This window comes from Silurus meridionalis, chromosome 2 (assembly GCF_014805685.1).
Source record: "Silurus meridionalis isolate SWU-2019-XX chromosome 2, ASM1480568v1, whole genome shotgun sequence".
Taxonomy (NCBI): domain Eukaryota; kingdom Metazoa; phylum Chordata; class Actinopteri; order Siluriformes; family Siluridae; genus Silurus; species Silurus meridionalis.
Window position 1 is genome coordinate 24,362,594 of NC_060885.1, and position 16,094 is coordinate 24,378,687.

Below are 16,094 nucleotides of genomic sequence, written 5' to 3' on the forward strand. Positions count from 1 at the left end.
ACTCGTCTGTTGGATCAGCCTTCACTCCCCACGTGCATCAGTGAGTCATGGCCGCCCATGAGCCTGTTGCCGGTTCACCACTGTTCCTTCCTTGGACTAATTTGATGGATACTGACCACTGCAGACCAGCAACATCCCACAAGCGGTTCAGTTTTCGAGATGCTTTGACCCAGTCGTCTAGCCATCACTATTTGTCCCTTGTCAGAAAATGTTCTACAAAGAACTTGTATGTATAAATATGACAATGCTACTATTTTATGTTATCAAATACTGAATCTGACTCCACACTAGTAAAATTAACCAGTACAGTTGTATATAATCAGCTGCAATGTCATTAATACGTAAGGATGTTCGTATAAGCAGACTAGACCCGACTAATCGCACATGATCACTAAAAATGGTACATCAGTAGCTCTGCGATCTTTTCGCAGTTTAGGAAATACACAGTGGAGACCTTGTAGGTGACCCTTAAGAATAATCCGTACTACAGTTGGAGCTCAGAAGCGGATTGTCTTCACCTAAAGGCGGTCAGCGCGCATCCTGCAGCAGGATCGTGCGCATCTGTGTCGTAAATTCTTGGCGACATTGGACGGGTGGTGTCCATGGTAACGGACACCAGGAACGATTAGCTTTGTCTGGATGCCGCAAAAACGCATTCGTGTGTCTGGCAGAAAGTGAGACAACCTGAAACCTGCACCTGTCCACGGATTAAAACCCTTCTTAATCACTCGGAATGAAACACATTTGAACGCCATCGCCTGAGAACGCGGCTGTGCTGTCAGAAGAAAAGGTCTTCGGTGTGTGGGAGAGAAACGGAGTCGCTTTAAACATGATAACTTTGGAGATTAGCCCGCTCATGGCACGACTGCAAATCCTCAGGGTTTAGATGTGTCTCTGTTCGAGCGGCATGCTGTTCCCCTTTTCCCATCTCTGCCCTGGGTGTGTTTAAATGATGTAGGGGGCGTTGTCTCTTTCTGGATCTCGGAGTTAAACCTGCCTTACCTCAGTCACCGGTACCGGACATGGTGTTGACTCGACCGTGACTTCCAGCTCCACCAACATGCTGCCTGGTTCCATTCAGATCACAGGAGAGGCTCTGTCCGGAGCGGAAATACGAGACATTTGTGAAAGTCTGAAGGAGAACAGTGTGAGGCTGCTGTCGGTACGAGGCTGTCAGCTGTCTGACCGGGACTTCGGGCGCGTGTGCCGCGGGGTGTCCGAGTCGCGTTCGCTCGCGCAGCTCAACCTGAACCTGGGCGTGGTGTCGAGCAGCAGCCGCGCAAAGCAGCTCGCAGAGGCGCTCACAGCCAACAGGTCCATCCAGACCCTATTGTGAGTAGCGCGTACTGGGGCAATCAGGGGGATTTTTACTGAGGACAATGTGTCTGTGTAGCGTGTTTACCGCTCGAGCCGCATTCATCTTTAATCATCAGAACAATGTTACATTCATTCATCCCGAATTAACACCCAGTTTAACTCCTGTGGGTATAAACACAACACCGACACACTGAACTAAACAGAACCAGAACTACTAAATCAATTATTCTCTCTCTCTCTCTCTCTCTCTCTCTCTCTCTCTCTCTCTCTCTCTCTCTCTCTCAATTTCGTTCTCTCTCTCTCTCTCTCTCTCTCTCTCTCTCTCTCTCTCTCTCTTTCTCTCTCTCTCTCTCTCTCTCAATTTCGTTCTCTCTCTCTCTCTCCATCTCTCTCTCTCTCTCAATTTCATTCTCTCTCTCTCTCTCTCTCTCTCTCTCTCTCTCTCAATTTCATTCTCTCTCTCTCTCTCTCTCTCTCATTCTCTCTCTCAATTTCATTCTCTCTCTCTCTCTCTCTCTCTCTCTCTCTCAATTTCATTCTCTCTCTCTCTCTCTCTCTCTCTCAATTTCATTCTCTCTCTCTCTCTCTCTCTCTCTCTCTTTCTCTCTCTCTCTCTCGCTCTTTCAATTTCATTCTCTCTCTCTCAATTTCATTCTCTCTCTCTCTCTCTCTCTCTCTCTCTCTCTCTCTCTCTCTCTCTCTCTCAATTTCATTCTCTCTCAATTTCGTTCTCTCTCTCTGTCTCTCCCCATCTCTCTCTCTTTCACTTTCTTTCTTTCCTTCCTTCTTTCTTTCCTTCTTTCTCAACTAAGCAACTTTTATCACTTCGCCGAGCAATACATAATACAGTTGTATTATCACCTCATATATATATGTATGTATGTATGTATGTATATATGTGTGTGTGTGTGTGTGTGTGTGTGTGTGTGTGTATATAAAACACATGCTATTCCGCAGCAATGAAAGTAAATGAAGCCTTGAAATGTAATAATTCCTACAGGTGTCTCAGAGTCTCAGACTCTGTTTGTATAAACGTGGTGTTGGAATAGACCCTGATAAGCAATATTTGGACTGTATTGTAATGCTGGAAATATATTGCTCTTATAATACCTAGAAAAGGACATTTAACAGAAGGAAGACAGACTGACTATTATAACTAGGGCTGTAACAACTAATTCGATAAAATAATAATAATAATAATAATAATAATCAATAATGCAATTTGTTTTTAGGGAATGGCGTTATTGCTTAGTTGGTCTGCTCAAGTTATGAGTTCGCGTGATGGTAAGATAACACAGCCACCTGCGAAATGGTGGACAGTACAGGGTCAACTGGCAGCAGGAAAAAAGTGTCATCCAAGTTATAGGAGCATTTTATACTAAACACAACAAAGAATGATGTAACCTGCAAGTTATGCAAAACAGAGCTTGTGTGGGATGGAAGTACCACAATGATGCACGAGCACGTGAGAAGAAAACACACTGGTGTCACGGATGAAGGCGAAACATCTCAGCTCGCTCGTGACATAGTGATAGATTCAATTAAAATGGTGCGAACAAACACAAAAGCTAAAAGCAGCAAATAGGAGCAGTAAACAATCACATTTTTAGTTACTGTTGTGGTTTTCAGGGAATGATTATGCATTTGTATTATGTGCATATTTGCAATACATGTCTTTTTTTTAAATCAAGTCTTTTTGCGTTTTTCCATTTCCATTCTCCTTTTATAGCATTTGTTTTCTACAACAGTTCACTTATCTGTTTTCAAATCTTATCAGATTTACTGCGGCTTTACTATGTTCAAATGCTTGTTTACAATGTTTAAATATTTAATTTATGCATGTATCATTTAATTATTATACAAAATTAAATTAATTGTATATTCTAGATGCTTATATTATCAAAACATATTTATATAGATTTTTTTTCAGCATGGTTGTCAACAGCAATGATCATTAAAAACAATACAAATATTGATTTACACAAAATGCTTCATCTTGCATACTCTTTTAATCTTGCATGCTGTTTATTTTTCAATTTTTACAGAAGACCCAACATGAGTGAATTTGTTCAGTGGAGCACTCCCATGCCCTCTTTAACAAGCAGCCACTAAACTTTAAAATGTCAACATTAACGAGAGTTAAACTCAACATGTGGCATTTGCATTTTTTGTTGTTTTTATACATAAATACCCTGAAATAGGGTTTCATATAGTTATAATAAGCAAAACATCTAATATTTGCTCCTTTGAACAAATAAATCTTTAAAATTTTAATTTTTATCAGATTAATCAATTAATTGGGGGGGGGAAGCGTCTGATTAACAGATTCAGATAGTGAACAGATAGTGGCAGCCCTAGTTATAAACCTTAAAAATATAGATATTTCTTTCAAAGAAAACGTGATTGTCTGGACCTCCTGGCATCTTGAACCAAAACTTCGACCTCAGCATTTTGCAGCTCCATGCAGTAACCTCTATTTGTGCATAGGGACACTCGTTTTTGGGCCTCTTAGTTCCAGTGAATGGAAAAAAAAATGTAAAACTACACAGCACAAGGACATTCTGCTTTTAACTTTGCATCTGGCCACCCTACCATACAGGCCTAATTGGTGGAGTGCTGCAGAGATGGTTGTTCTTCTGGAATGTTCTCCTCTCTCCACTCTTTTAGAGTGACCATCAGGTTCTTGGTCACCTCCCTAACTGAGGACCTTCTCCCCTGATTGCTCAGTTTTGCCAGGCGGCCCACTCTAGGAAGAGTCCTGGTGGTTCCAAACTTCTTCCAGATTGAGGCCACTGTGCTCATTGGGACCTTCAATCCTGCAAAAAAATTTTTTGTACCTTTCTGTGCCTTGATTAAATCCTGTCTCTGAGGTCTACAGACAATTCCTTGGACTTCTTAGCTTGGTTTGTGCTCTGACATGCACTGTTAATTGTGGAAAATGATATAGACACATGTGTGCCTTTCCAAATCATGTCAAATCAACTAAATTCACCACAGGTGGACTCTAACCAAGTTGTAGAAACATCTCAAGGATAATCAGTGGAAACAGGATGCATTTGAGCTCAATTTTGAATGTCATGGCAAAGGCTGTGAATATTTATTTTTATTAATTTTTAAAATAAATTTGCTAAGATTTCAAGCAATCCTCTTTCACGTTGTTATTATGGGGTATTGTTTGTGGAATTTTGAGTAAAATAATGAATGTAATCCACTTTGGTATAAGGCTGTAACATGACACAATGTAGGAAAGGTGAAGCACTGTGAATACTTTCTAGATGTAGTGTACCAAAAATGTGACTACTTAATGTTCTCTTTTTCTATTCTTGTGCTCCTCTCACCCTTACAGTCTGCACGGAAGCCCTCTTTTAGATGCAGGGTTGGTCACTCTGAACACGGCTCTGTCAACTCACCCTTCTCTGGTGTCCTTGGACCTGGGAGATTGTATGCTGGGAGATGAAGCAATTCAGCTGATTTGTGGCATGTTGCCTCCAGATGGGGCCAAATCTGGTAAAAGCTCATAACCTTTAAAAACCCCCACAATAAAATGTAATCAACTTTTCAGCCATTTCAAGAACAATAGATTCAAAAAGATTAAGATGAACATTTATACTTGTCAGTATTAGTTACATGCTAGCACTATTTTATTTATAGTTGAACACTTGGTTTGTAATACCTTTTTGGTTGTTATTTATATTTTTTGTCCTACAGGTCTCAGAGAGTTGACACTAAGTGCAAACCCAGCCATCACCACTAAAGGTTGGGCTCGCCTGGCAATCGCTGTGGCTCATAGCTCACAGCTACGGGTCCTTAATCTCGACTACAATCCCTTAGGTAAATGTTCCAGGACATGCTGAGCAAATTAATTAAACCTACATTATATAACCAAAAGGATGTGGACATCTGACACCCATATGCAGAGCTTCCTCAAACTACCACAATGCTTAGGATGTCTTGTAGTATTAAGATTTTCGTTCACTAGAACTAAGGGTTCCAAACATGTTTCATTTGGACACTTCCCTCTGGCACACAGTGAGGTCTATAAAATACAGCTTGCCTAAATTTGAGTGGAAGAACCTGCGTGGACTGCGCTACAGCTCCACTGAGTATCTTTGGAATCAACACCTGAACCCTCATCCACCATCAGTATCTGACCTCACTGATGCTTTTGTGGCTGAATGAACAAACCCAAACAGCCACACTCCAAAATCTAATATAAAATCTTCCCAAAAGAGTAACGGTTACTATAACAGCAAAAGGGGAATAATTATCGAATGTGCAAAAAACGCATTTGCATTTTAATGAAGCCCAAAACACACCCCACTTAAATGCAGGCAGTAATCATTTTGGATTTAACTGGAGCTGAGCAGACACACATTCTTTAGGCCAGTGTTCTATATTGATGTCAATCTTTGGCCACATAGCATTTTTTGAACATGCGTACGAGATTGACAGAGGAGAGAGAGTATGAGATCCCATCTCAGCCAGAGAGCATAAGCAATTTTGCTCTATAGGACTTTCAACCACAGAAGACTGGGGCATCAACCTTCAAAATGTTTCTTGTTGTATCACTTGGGGACTGGGAATGCCATTTATTTTTCTTTTTTTACATTTAAATGCAATAAGCCTTAATTTATCAAATAGTGTGTTAAGATCCATGTTTAAAAAAGTCTAAAACTGAAATAATTCTATTTTATTTTCAGTAATATTATTTCAGCAGACCGTTTTGTAGAATTCATTTGATCAATCTCAGTCCTGCTGGTTGAACAAATACTAACATAATCTGGCCATTATTGTAGGTGCCTCATGGAGCTATTGCATGTATTTATCAAGGGCGAAAGCACACCAGAATTATATGCAGGCACCATTAGCTCTGAATTAATTACAAGGAGCTTAAGAAAAACACCTATTTTTCAGGGGAATATGGTAGAGTATGTATAGTCTACAATATGGTGTATCAGCAGCACTCAATACTGAATCAAGGGAAAATGTAGGAGTGGTAATAATAAAGTAAAGTAATAAAGTAATAATAATATTTGCTGCTATAAAAATCTAATAAAGGTGTTTCAGTAGATTTTGGAGTATGGTTGTGAAGATTTGTGCTAAATCAGCCATAAGCACTTCAGTAAAGTCAAGATATAGGATGAGGAGGCATGGGGCGTATTCAGCATTTCAGTTCATCCCAAAATGTGTTCAATAGGAATAAAGTCAGAGCTCTACAGGCCACTCATGATCCTCCACTCCAAACAATGTAAAGCATGTCTTCATAGTGCTGGATTTGTGCACAGGGGTATTGTCATGCTGGAACAGGTTTGGGTCTCCCAGTTCAAATAAAGAGAACATTTTATGCTTATTATTTAATGTAGTAGTACTAAAGTAGTAGTAATTAAAGGTCGACTGATTCATTGGTTCTGTCTAATCAATTGGCACCAATAGATGATTGCTGGAACTATTGGCAAAAATCCATACAGATAGTTTTTCCAGGTTGCTTCTATGCTGTAGCACCTGAGACGGTCCGCTGTCATTATACAGTACGAGAGCAGCCTCTAGAGGCAAATCACTGACGCCACGTGCTGTTTGATTTGACCTGCGCTGTACCTCATTCATGTTTGTTCCTATTGCATTAACTAAAGTAAACAGATACGATTAAAATTAATTTAATCTAAAAATGCATTAGTAAATGTTGACAATTAACAAATAAACAATACTAAAACATTTATTAACTTCAGTTAATGTTACAAATAGAATTTTAGCATTTTATATTACTGTTTACTAGTCATGCTTACAAGGCCAGAGCAATGAAATTACATTTATTTTTATTTTTGTAATAAAGTTCAGTACTATTTTACATGGAGTTTTTTTTTTTTTATCCAGTAACCATTTGATCGGTTGATTAATCGGTTAACAGCAAGTACAATCTGTATCTGTAATCGGACCTCTAGTTAATTAACAGTAATCGCTTCTTGTTTATCGTGTTCTTTTTCATTACTACATTATAGTTAAATGTTGAACAAAATTGCTGTTTTAGTAGTTAGAATTTAATAAGAAATTTCTTAAGACAGTTGCTTAGTATTCAGCCCATGCTTAAATACTTAATCCAGGTTGGGATGAGCTCATAGTGGTGCAACACATTAACGACACTGATCTTGTTTCAGTTGCCAAGTATTTTGCTGATTATCACTTTCCTCAGAATATAAAATGGCATTAGTGTCCATACTGCTGCAGCGATGTAGTGGATGCAGTTTTAGGGCGCCAAAGGACAGCATTTTTCTCTGTGTCTCAGCTCTTTTTTTAAATGTGTTCTCTTAGGGGACCAGATTGCTGGAATGCTGGCCGTTGCTGTGGCATCTAGCAGGACCTTGGAAGTTTTAGACTTGGAGGGAACAGGGCTCACAAATCAATCAGCACAGGTAAACAATTTGAGAATGCCACAGTATAATCAGGAATAAACAATGCCCATGTGTAACAAGAATCAAAATTTGACTGCAATTACAAACATGATCCACTTCCTAGAGCAAACGAATGTGTACATCAACTGATAATTTTTAGTGGTCATATTTTACTTCTATTCTCGTATTGTATAGTTTGTTATTGCTTTAATTTAATTTAGTTTTCATTTATTTTACAGTTATCTTTGCGTGAGCTTTATTTATTTGGATTTACTATTATAATTAAAATATTATGTCAGTTGTGGCTATGAGAAAACAAACATCCATCTATCTTCAATTGCATCTTTCTTCAACCTTTCTTGAAAATGGGATACTTTGTAAGAAAGAGAAGAATACCCCTCCCTTTTTGGCTGTTTTTGGCTTAAGTTTTACCTAATTAGGGTTGAAAATATCAAATGAAATTACTATTAAAATTTACCAGGGCAATATATAAACTTTTTCCTGAGTGTCAAATGACGTATGCCATACGACATTCTGCCTTTATCTGCTACAGCATTGTAAAAGGCAGTGACTGCTAGGCAGTAAAGAGTAAACAGAGTCACATTTCAAGTCCAGTACAGCCAGTGTGTCACATTGTGTAACATTCCACATTTAAACAATATGAGCAACATGTCAGCAAAGAGACTGGTACAGACGGTACGGAAAGTATTTAGACCCCCGTACATTTTTCACTGTTATATTGCAGCCATTTGCTAAAATCATTTATAAAATCAATCAAGTTCATTTCTTTTTCTCATTATTGTACACACAGCACCCCATATTGACAGAAAAACACAGAATAGTTTACATTTTTGCAGATTTATTAAGGAAAACTGCAATATCACATGGTCCTAAGTATTCAGACCCTTTGCTGTGATACTCATATATTTAACTCATTTCTTCTGATCATCCTTGAGATGGTTCTTCACCTTTATTTGAATTCAGCTGGGTTTGATTATACTGATTGGACTTGATTAGGAAAGCCACTATATAATATGTCTATACAAGACCTCACAGATCACAATGCATGTCAGAGTAAATGAGAATCATGAGGTCAAAGGAACTGCCTGAAGAGCTCAGAGACAGAATTGTGGCAAGGCACAGATATGGCCAAGGTTACAAAAACTTTGGCTGAGCTCCAGAGATGCAGTCGGGAGATTGAAGAAAGTTGTAGAAAGTCAACCATCACTGCAGCTCTGCACCAGTCGGGGCTTATTGACAGAGTGGCCTGATGGAAGCCTCTCCTTAGTGCAAGACACATGAAAGCCCGCATGGAGTTTGCTAAAAAAAAAAAAAACACCTGAAGGACTGCAAGATGGTGAGAAATAAGATTATCTGGTCTGATGAGACCAAGATAGAACTTTTTGGCCTTAATTGTAAGCAGTATGTGTGGAGAAAACCAGGCACTGCTCATCACCTGTCCAATACAGTCCCAACAGTGAAGCATGGTGGTGGCAGCATCATGCTGTGGGGGTGTTTTTGAGCTGCAGGGACAGGACGACTGGTTGCAATCGAGGGAAAGATGAATGCGGCCAAGTACAGGGATATCCTGGAGGAAAACCTTCTCTAGAGTGCTCTGGACCTCAGATTGGGCCGAAGGTTTACCTTCCAACAAGACAATGACCCTAAGCACACAGCTAAAATAACGAAGGAGTGGCTTCACAACAACTTTGTGACTGTTCTTGAATGGCCCAGCCAGAGACCTTACTTAAACCCAATTGAGCATCTCTGGAGAGACCTAAAAATGGCTGTCCACCAACGTTTACCATCCGAACTTACAGAACTGGAGAGGATCTGCAAGGAGGCATGGCAGAGGATCCCCAAATCCAGGTGTGAAAAACTTGTTGTATCTTTCCCAAAAAAACTCACGGCTGTATTGGGTCAAAAGGGTGCTTCTACTAAATACTGAGCAAAGGGTCTGAATACTTAGGACCATGTGATATTTCAGTTTTTCTTTTTTAATAAATCTGCAAAAATATCAACAATTCTGTGTTTTTCTGTCAATATGGGGTGCTATGTGTACATTAATGAGAAAAAAGAAATGTACTTAAATGATTTTAGGAAATGGCTGCAATATAACAAAGAGTGAAAAATGTCAGGGGGTCTGAATACTTTCCGTACCCACTGTAGCCTTGATACCATGACACCTGTTTGTGCAAACTCTAATTACTTTTAATAAAACTGTCATTTTGTACAATAACTTGCTTTCCATTTCACTCCAGATTAAAACATGCCGTTTCGCTTTTACATTAAAGTGAATACATAAATTGTGTTTAATTATGACTTGATTCAAGACTGTAGGCGTAACCCCACAGTTCATGAGGAATAATGGTTCTGTGTGTGTGTGTGTGTGTGTGTGTGTGTGTGTGTGTGTGTGTGTGTGTGTGTGTGTGTGTAAAAATAGAAATCTCTCTCTTTAAAAGGGTATAATGTGCAGGAGAATGGAACATTGAATTGCATCAATTATTAAAATATAATTCTTATAGATCAGTACTTTTGCTTTGGATACTAGTCTATTTAAAATCAGGTACGCTTGTACTTTTTCTCAAGTACAAATATAAAAGGAGAATGTATACATTCACTAAAGTATTATTTAAACAAGTTTTGAGTAAAAGACAGGAGGTGGAGCTGGAGGTAGCAGAGTTGAAGATGCTGTGATTTTCATTGAGAGTGACGAGGACGAACAGGATTAGAAACGAGTTTATTAGCAGGACCGTGGTGCAGGTAGGACGTTTTTAGGACAAGGTGAGAGAGATGGTTTGGTCAAGTGCAGAGGAGGAACACGGGGTATATCGGTAGAAGAATGCTGAGGATGTGGCATGAATTTATGTTAATGAAGTAGGAAGCTGCTGAAGAAGGGTTTCAATGATGGTGGTCTTCTAGAAGATTTGTGTATAAAAGTATAAACCTGATACAATACACTTTACTGTGAGTCAAATATAAGATTCTGCAGGTGCTGGGACTAAGTACTTGTAAAAGCCACTAGAGGGCGACACAGTGTCCACTTGAACAATTTCTGGCATGTGTGTAATGCAGGGGCTGCCTGAGCAGAGCTTTTGGGTGAAAACACCAGGAGTAAAGATGCCTGTAATGGTCGGACATACCTCACATGCACGAGAAAAATGGTCACAAAATGTCAATTCGAATTCAGAGACTGAATGACTGACTCAAATATTATATCTAATATATATATATATATATATATATATATATATATATATATATATATATATATATATATATATAATATATGACTGTAGACTCTGTGCTTTTGGCTCAGTCAGGGTCAGTGCTTAATTATTAAGTATGGGCTTAGTGCTGCTAATTTATATCAGATAATTACTAAATATTTCACAAGATTAGGTGAGAACAAATGTACAATGAGTCAAGGATATCTGGATTATTCATAAACAGAATTTTTACTTGGCCTACTAGCATCTAACATTTGCTCTCATTTATTGGAAGTGAGCAGAAAAGTTTGTTTTATGTGTAATTTCCATTTCTTCAACTAGCAAAGCCAAGAACAAACATACAGGATAATCACCTCTTACCTCATCACCGCTCTCACTCTCTCTTCACCAGTCCCATAATCCCATATCTACTAGTCTGTGTTCCATCTGCACCATCAGATCCTGTATACAGTATATTGGATTATACACAAATCTGAAACAGTTCAGGCGTGTAATGACACATCTGTGTTCGTTGTGTAACCGCGGCTTCAGGTCTTTCTAGACATGGTGGAGAATTACCCGACATGCCTGCGTGTGCTGGTGCTGGCTGAGAACGCCATCAGCCCTGAGCTGCAGCAGCAGATCTCTGACCTCCTGTCTGAAGGTGAGGAGGATGAGGAACGGGACACAGAGGCCCATGGCAGCTCGGTCACCATGCGAGAGAAACCTGCCTGGCTTCCCCACAGCAGTAAGGGCTGATCCACTCTCACACACTTCCTTCCTTCCTTCCGACTTGAGTGCAACTCTCTCATTATTCCTCCCTCTTTCTCTTTCTGTGTGGAACTTTCCAGGAGTCAGCAGCACTCGGAAGAGCAGGAGTGTCGGTGTGTTTAGAGTAATACAGGAGAGTCTGTAGCATTTCTCGTGCAATATAAGGACAAAGTGTATGCTTTACTTAGATAGCAGGGGTGTCCTGATGGGCCACAGCACTGCAGAGCTTAGAGCAGAGCTACCTCATGTAATACCTGTACTCTGTACCGTAATAACACACAAGCAGGAATGTGGGAATGCTGAATATCGGTACGGCTGTGATTTGGCCATAGCTAATCACAGCCATGCTGATATTCACTACGACTACGAGTGCTTTAATACAACAAAAACGTCTATAGAACAAGTGACATTTCAGCCACAGTATGGCCAAATGCTCTGTTTATTTTTGCTCCACTAACGGAAATTGATTCATAGAAGCCACACTCTTTTTTTATTATTATATAGAATGTTGGCTAGCTAGTGCGTGTTTTTTTTTTTGCAAAATTCCTATTTCTGAACACTATAATTTGCCCTGTTCACTGAGGTCATTAATAAAAGCTACTGTAGTAACTGGTTTCAAACTAGAAAGACAGCTGAGGTTTTAGGAGGTTGTGTGGTAGTAGGAAATCTAGACGCTTTTAGACCAATCGTATTACAACACCTGCAATTTTAATAATTACACAAATTACAAAAAAAAAAGTGTAGTTTATAGGACCAATTTATTCCCATAATGCACCATGAGCAGGCATCAGTTATGACTCAAATGGCTGTGAGAAGAGCTGGGGCCTGTTCTCATACATCACTATACAGCAAATAATAGAATGTTGGCTTTACCAATCTTCAACACTAAATATAGAAACCTGATTACAACATCCAGATCAAAGAACATTTTCATGAAATCATAAAGCGTGCACCCGATGCACTTGACAGTATTCTCAATGTGCTGTTTAAAGTGCTCAAATGAATATATTTACATTTTGGTTCATCTGGAGTTCACGTAAATGTAATTCAGTAGGATTTATGAATACGTCAACAGCTAAGAAAAATATATACGAAATACAATATGTGGGCAAAAGTTTGTGGACACCCGACCCCTTTAGCATGTAATCCCCATTTGCGGTTACAATAACCTTCACTCTTCTGGGTAGATGTTTCACTAGATTTTAGAGTGTGATTCTGCAGATTTGTGTTTATTCAGCCACAAGCTCCTCAGTAAAGTCAGGTTTGGATGTAGGGTGAGGAGGCCTGGGATGCAGTCAGTGTTCCAATTCATTTCAAAGCTGTTGAGCTCTGTAACCGGCCACTCAAGATCTTTCACTCCAAAGCATATAAACTATATCTTCATGGAGCTTGAGTCATGCACAGGGTAGACATACCTCCATACTGTTCTCTGTTCTGGCACAAGGTGTTGGAACGAAATTCCACTTGATAATCGAATGCTGAGTCACTAGCAGTACAAAATGCTTTCTAATTATTTAGAAACAAAGTTTTAGACTGATTGTATTCTTACTCCTAATAAACCACTTTTAGAATATATTTATTGATTGAAATTTTAAAGTACTTTGTAAGGCGCTCTGAATAAGGGTGTCTGCCAAATGCTGTAAATGTAAATGTTATGCTAGAACAGATTTGGGTTTCTAGTTCAAGTGAAGAAAAATTTAATGCTTTGTGCATCCAAAGTTGTCGTAAGATTTTGGGGAGAAAAACACATTTCTGGAAAGTCAGGTTTCCCATACTTTTGCCCATATAGTGTATACGCGCAATAAAGTGTACATTCTGCTTACAGTAATGACTAAAAATAAATAAAAGTTAAAATGACTGCTAATAGAGTGGCGTCCACTAATATTGGCAAATCTGAGCAGTGCAGGCTGTGAAAAGATGTCTTTTTGATGTTTTGTTTAAAAAAATTAAATCACCATTCTGCTCCTATAGATATCAAACAATTGCAAACACAGTTAACATTATATATATATATATATATATATATATATATATATATATATATATATATATATATATATATATATATATAAAACTTTGAATGTATTTCATTCTTATGAATTCATAAGGGTGCCATTCATTTTGTACATTTATATTTAAAGTATGTTCTGATTGATATTGTTTTGATGTACACCAAGGAAATAGGAAATGACTGAATTCAAATCAATTCAATTCAGTTTTATTTTTAGAGTGCTTTAACAATGGACATTCTGCCAGAGCAGCTTTACAGAAGAGGTTATAAAGTTGGAATGTATAAGTTCAGTGCCTATATGTTCCTTATAAATTGATCCCTAATGAGCGAGACAGTGACGACTGTGGCAAGGAAAAACTCCCTGAGATGGTATGAGTACGAAACCTTGGGACGAAACAGACTCAAAAGAGAACCCGTCCTCATATTTATTACAGTTTGATCATTGTTGAGGTGTACTGTGATAGGCGCATGTATGCAAAACTGTTCAGAAGAATTGTGGTCCTGAATCACTGTAGTAGACTGTTTATTAAATACAGTCAAATTCCATCCTCAAATTTCTTGAGTTGCTCAGTAACTTCATGGATCTTTAGGCAGTTGATGGCAGTTCTAACTGCAGAGAACTCCATCCAGAGGTAGGGTATCAGGATGAATCAGGCAGCTCCAAAGGGAAGAAAGGGACAGGAACACTGGTACCTCAGGAGCATGTTTAACTCTAACACAGAAAGAGAGAGCGCGAGAGAGAGAGAAGTAGAGGGGCATCAGGGAGAGATGAATAATTATTATTAAGAATCCTTATTTTTACATAAATTTTAGAGGTCGCCCAATAGTGGATTTTACCGATAGCTAGGCTGGACTGTACTTGCCAATAACTTATTAATCAACTGATATTTTTAAAGATGTGTCAGTGATTTACCTCTAGAGGCTGCTCTTGTATAGTTTAACGTAACCTGGAAAAACTATCAGTATAGGTTTTTGCCATTGGCAGATAGGTCCAGAAATCAATAAATCGTTCAACTTCTAGTTTAAAGAAACTGTACAGTGTGATCAGGGTGTTAGTATTGACTCTGGCAAGACTAGCTATGGTAGCCTAACTAAAAGGGAAAGATTCCAACCATGACATCCTGTTTTACAGGGTTATAAATATGAGGAAACATATCAGACAAATTTCTTTATTAGTCATTCATAAAATAGGTAAGAATATAGCAAATGCATTGAAACTGTCCACTAGAGTATTTTTTTGTGATAATTATTTTATAATTATTATTAACATTAGCAAATGTAAGAGGTTAACAATAAAGACAATGTTTCCCACTCATATTGAATCAAGGGTGCCAGTATTAGTGGAGGGCACTGCAGATGTTCAAATCACCTGAAATATGAGTGCAAAATGATGGTAACTAAGCAACTGTTCCATATCAGATATGAATGAATGAACTCTTTTGTCATACTAGCATTTGGGGAATTATCCTTGATTCCGATTTGAATCAAGTGTGTTAGAAGAGGGTAAACTGTGCTAAGCTCTGCAGATGTCTGGCTCTGAGTCAGGAGTCTGACACCCCTGATTAGCTAGAGAGCTGCATAAGTATACTAAAACCAGTATATAGTTAAAAGAAAATGTAGCACTGAACTCCATATACACAGTAAAGGAGAACTTGGAGTTATCTCACCCTGAATTTCAGCCAGTTTTTCAAATGTTTATGCGCTGTCTTTGACCCTTCCAGACCCCAACTCCCAGATGGTCCTGATGTCATCAGGACTGGGTGAGAGCTTTTTGGGCGAGACTGACTTGTGATATCTGGAGCTGCCTTTGGTTTTAGGTTTGCACTGCACCACGTGTTAGAGTGCAGCCACTCACAAAGCATGAAGTGTAGCATTTAGTGGTAGACTGTTGAAAGCCGACACACACACACACACACACACACACACACACACACACAAAACCTCGACCACCAAGTGACTTATACACTATAGTGAATTATTTATTTGCCTGATGTACAATCTATTTATAAGCAACTATTTAAGCAACAGTGTATTCTTGATTAGATCAGCTAAGTAGGGTTGTTGTGATGGCCTGAATAAATCTATTTACATCTTTCTAAGTGCCGTGTTCCTTTTTCATGACTGTGTCCACGTAGATTTTTCATCGTCAAGCTGTTTGGTAAGTCAGGATTTCTTTCTTTTTATCCGCTCGACCTTCAAACCTACAGTTCCAAGTGTAACTTCAAACACAGCAACTCGTACTCAGTGAGTGATGCCAAATTTCTTTTTCAGCATGGTGTACACTCAAAGCGTATCTACAGTTTACACTGTGTTTTTTAAACCGTTTCAAAATGCTGAAAACTCCCAGGATATTTCAGCGAGATGTTCCAGTTCCAGATGTTCCAGTTCATGTGCAAAGCA

At 38.8% G+C, this 16,094-nt stretch overlaps 1 protein-coding gene and 1 long non-coding RNA gene across 4 annotated transcripts; one reads left to right on the forward strand and one right to left on the reverse strand.

Moving 5' to 3' along the window:
• Positions 1-974: 974 nt before the first annotated feature.
• On the reverse strand, positions 975-11,633 carry LOC124402766. The gene is made up of 3 exons (XR_006928785.1): positions 11,492-11,633; positions 11,294-11,374; positions 975-1,096 (listed from the first exon to the last, which is right to left on the reverse strand). It is a non-coding gene; the product is annotated as an uncharacterized LOC124402766 (long non-coding RNA).
• lrrc73 (leucine rich repeat containing 73) lies at positions 1,061-15,793 on the forward strand. Of its 3 annotated transcripts, none has more exons than XM_046875955.1 (7): positions 1,061-1,332; positions 4,664-4,824; positions 5,026-5,148; positions 7,624-7,724; positions 11,465-11,660; positions 11,764-11,820; positions 15,416-15,793. In XM_046875955.1, exons 1-7 carry the CDS (start codon positions 1,061-1,063, stop codon positions 15,484-15,486), a joined length of 981 nt encoding a protein of 326 aa, XP_046731911.1. In that variant the 3' UTR covers positions 15,487-15,793. The 3 variants fall into 3 exon arrangements, with proteins under 3 accessions (XP_046731911.1, XP_046731920.1, XP_046731928.1); XM_046875964.1 differs by having other exon boundaries at positions 11,764-11,796; XM_046875972.1 differs by lacking the exon at positions 11,764-11,820.
• Positions 15,794-16,094: the final 301 nt, after the last annotated feature.

Excerpts from the sequence above, each read along its gene's own strand:
- lrrc73 (XM_046875955.1), top strand. The coding sequence starts at position 1,061 with ATGCTGCCTGGTTCCATTCAGATCACAGGAGAGGCTCTGTCCGGAGCG. Across the intron at positions 5,149-7,623 it reads TCTCGACTACAATCCCTTAG|GGGACCAGATTGCTGGAATG; the intron begins GTAAATGTTCCA and ends GTGTTCTCTTAG. Across the intron at positions 11,821-15,415 it reads GTTTAGAGTAATACAGGAGA|ACCCCAACTCCCAGATGGTC; the intron begins GTCTGTAGCATT and ends TGACCCTTCCAG.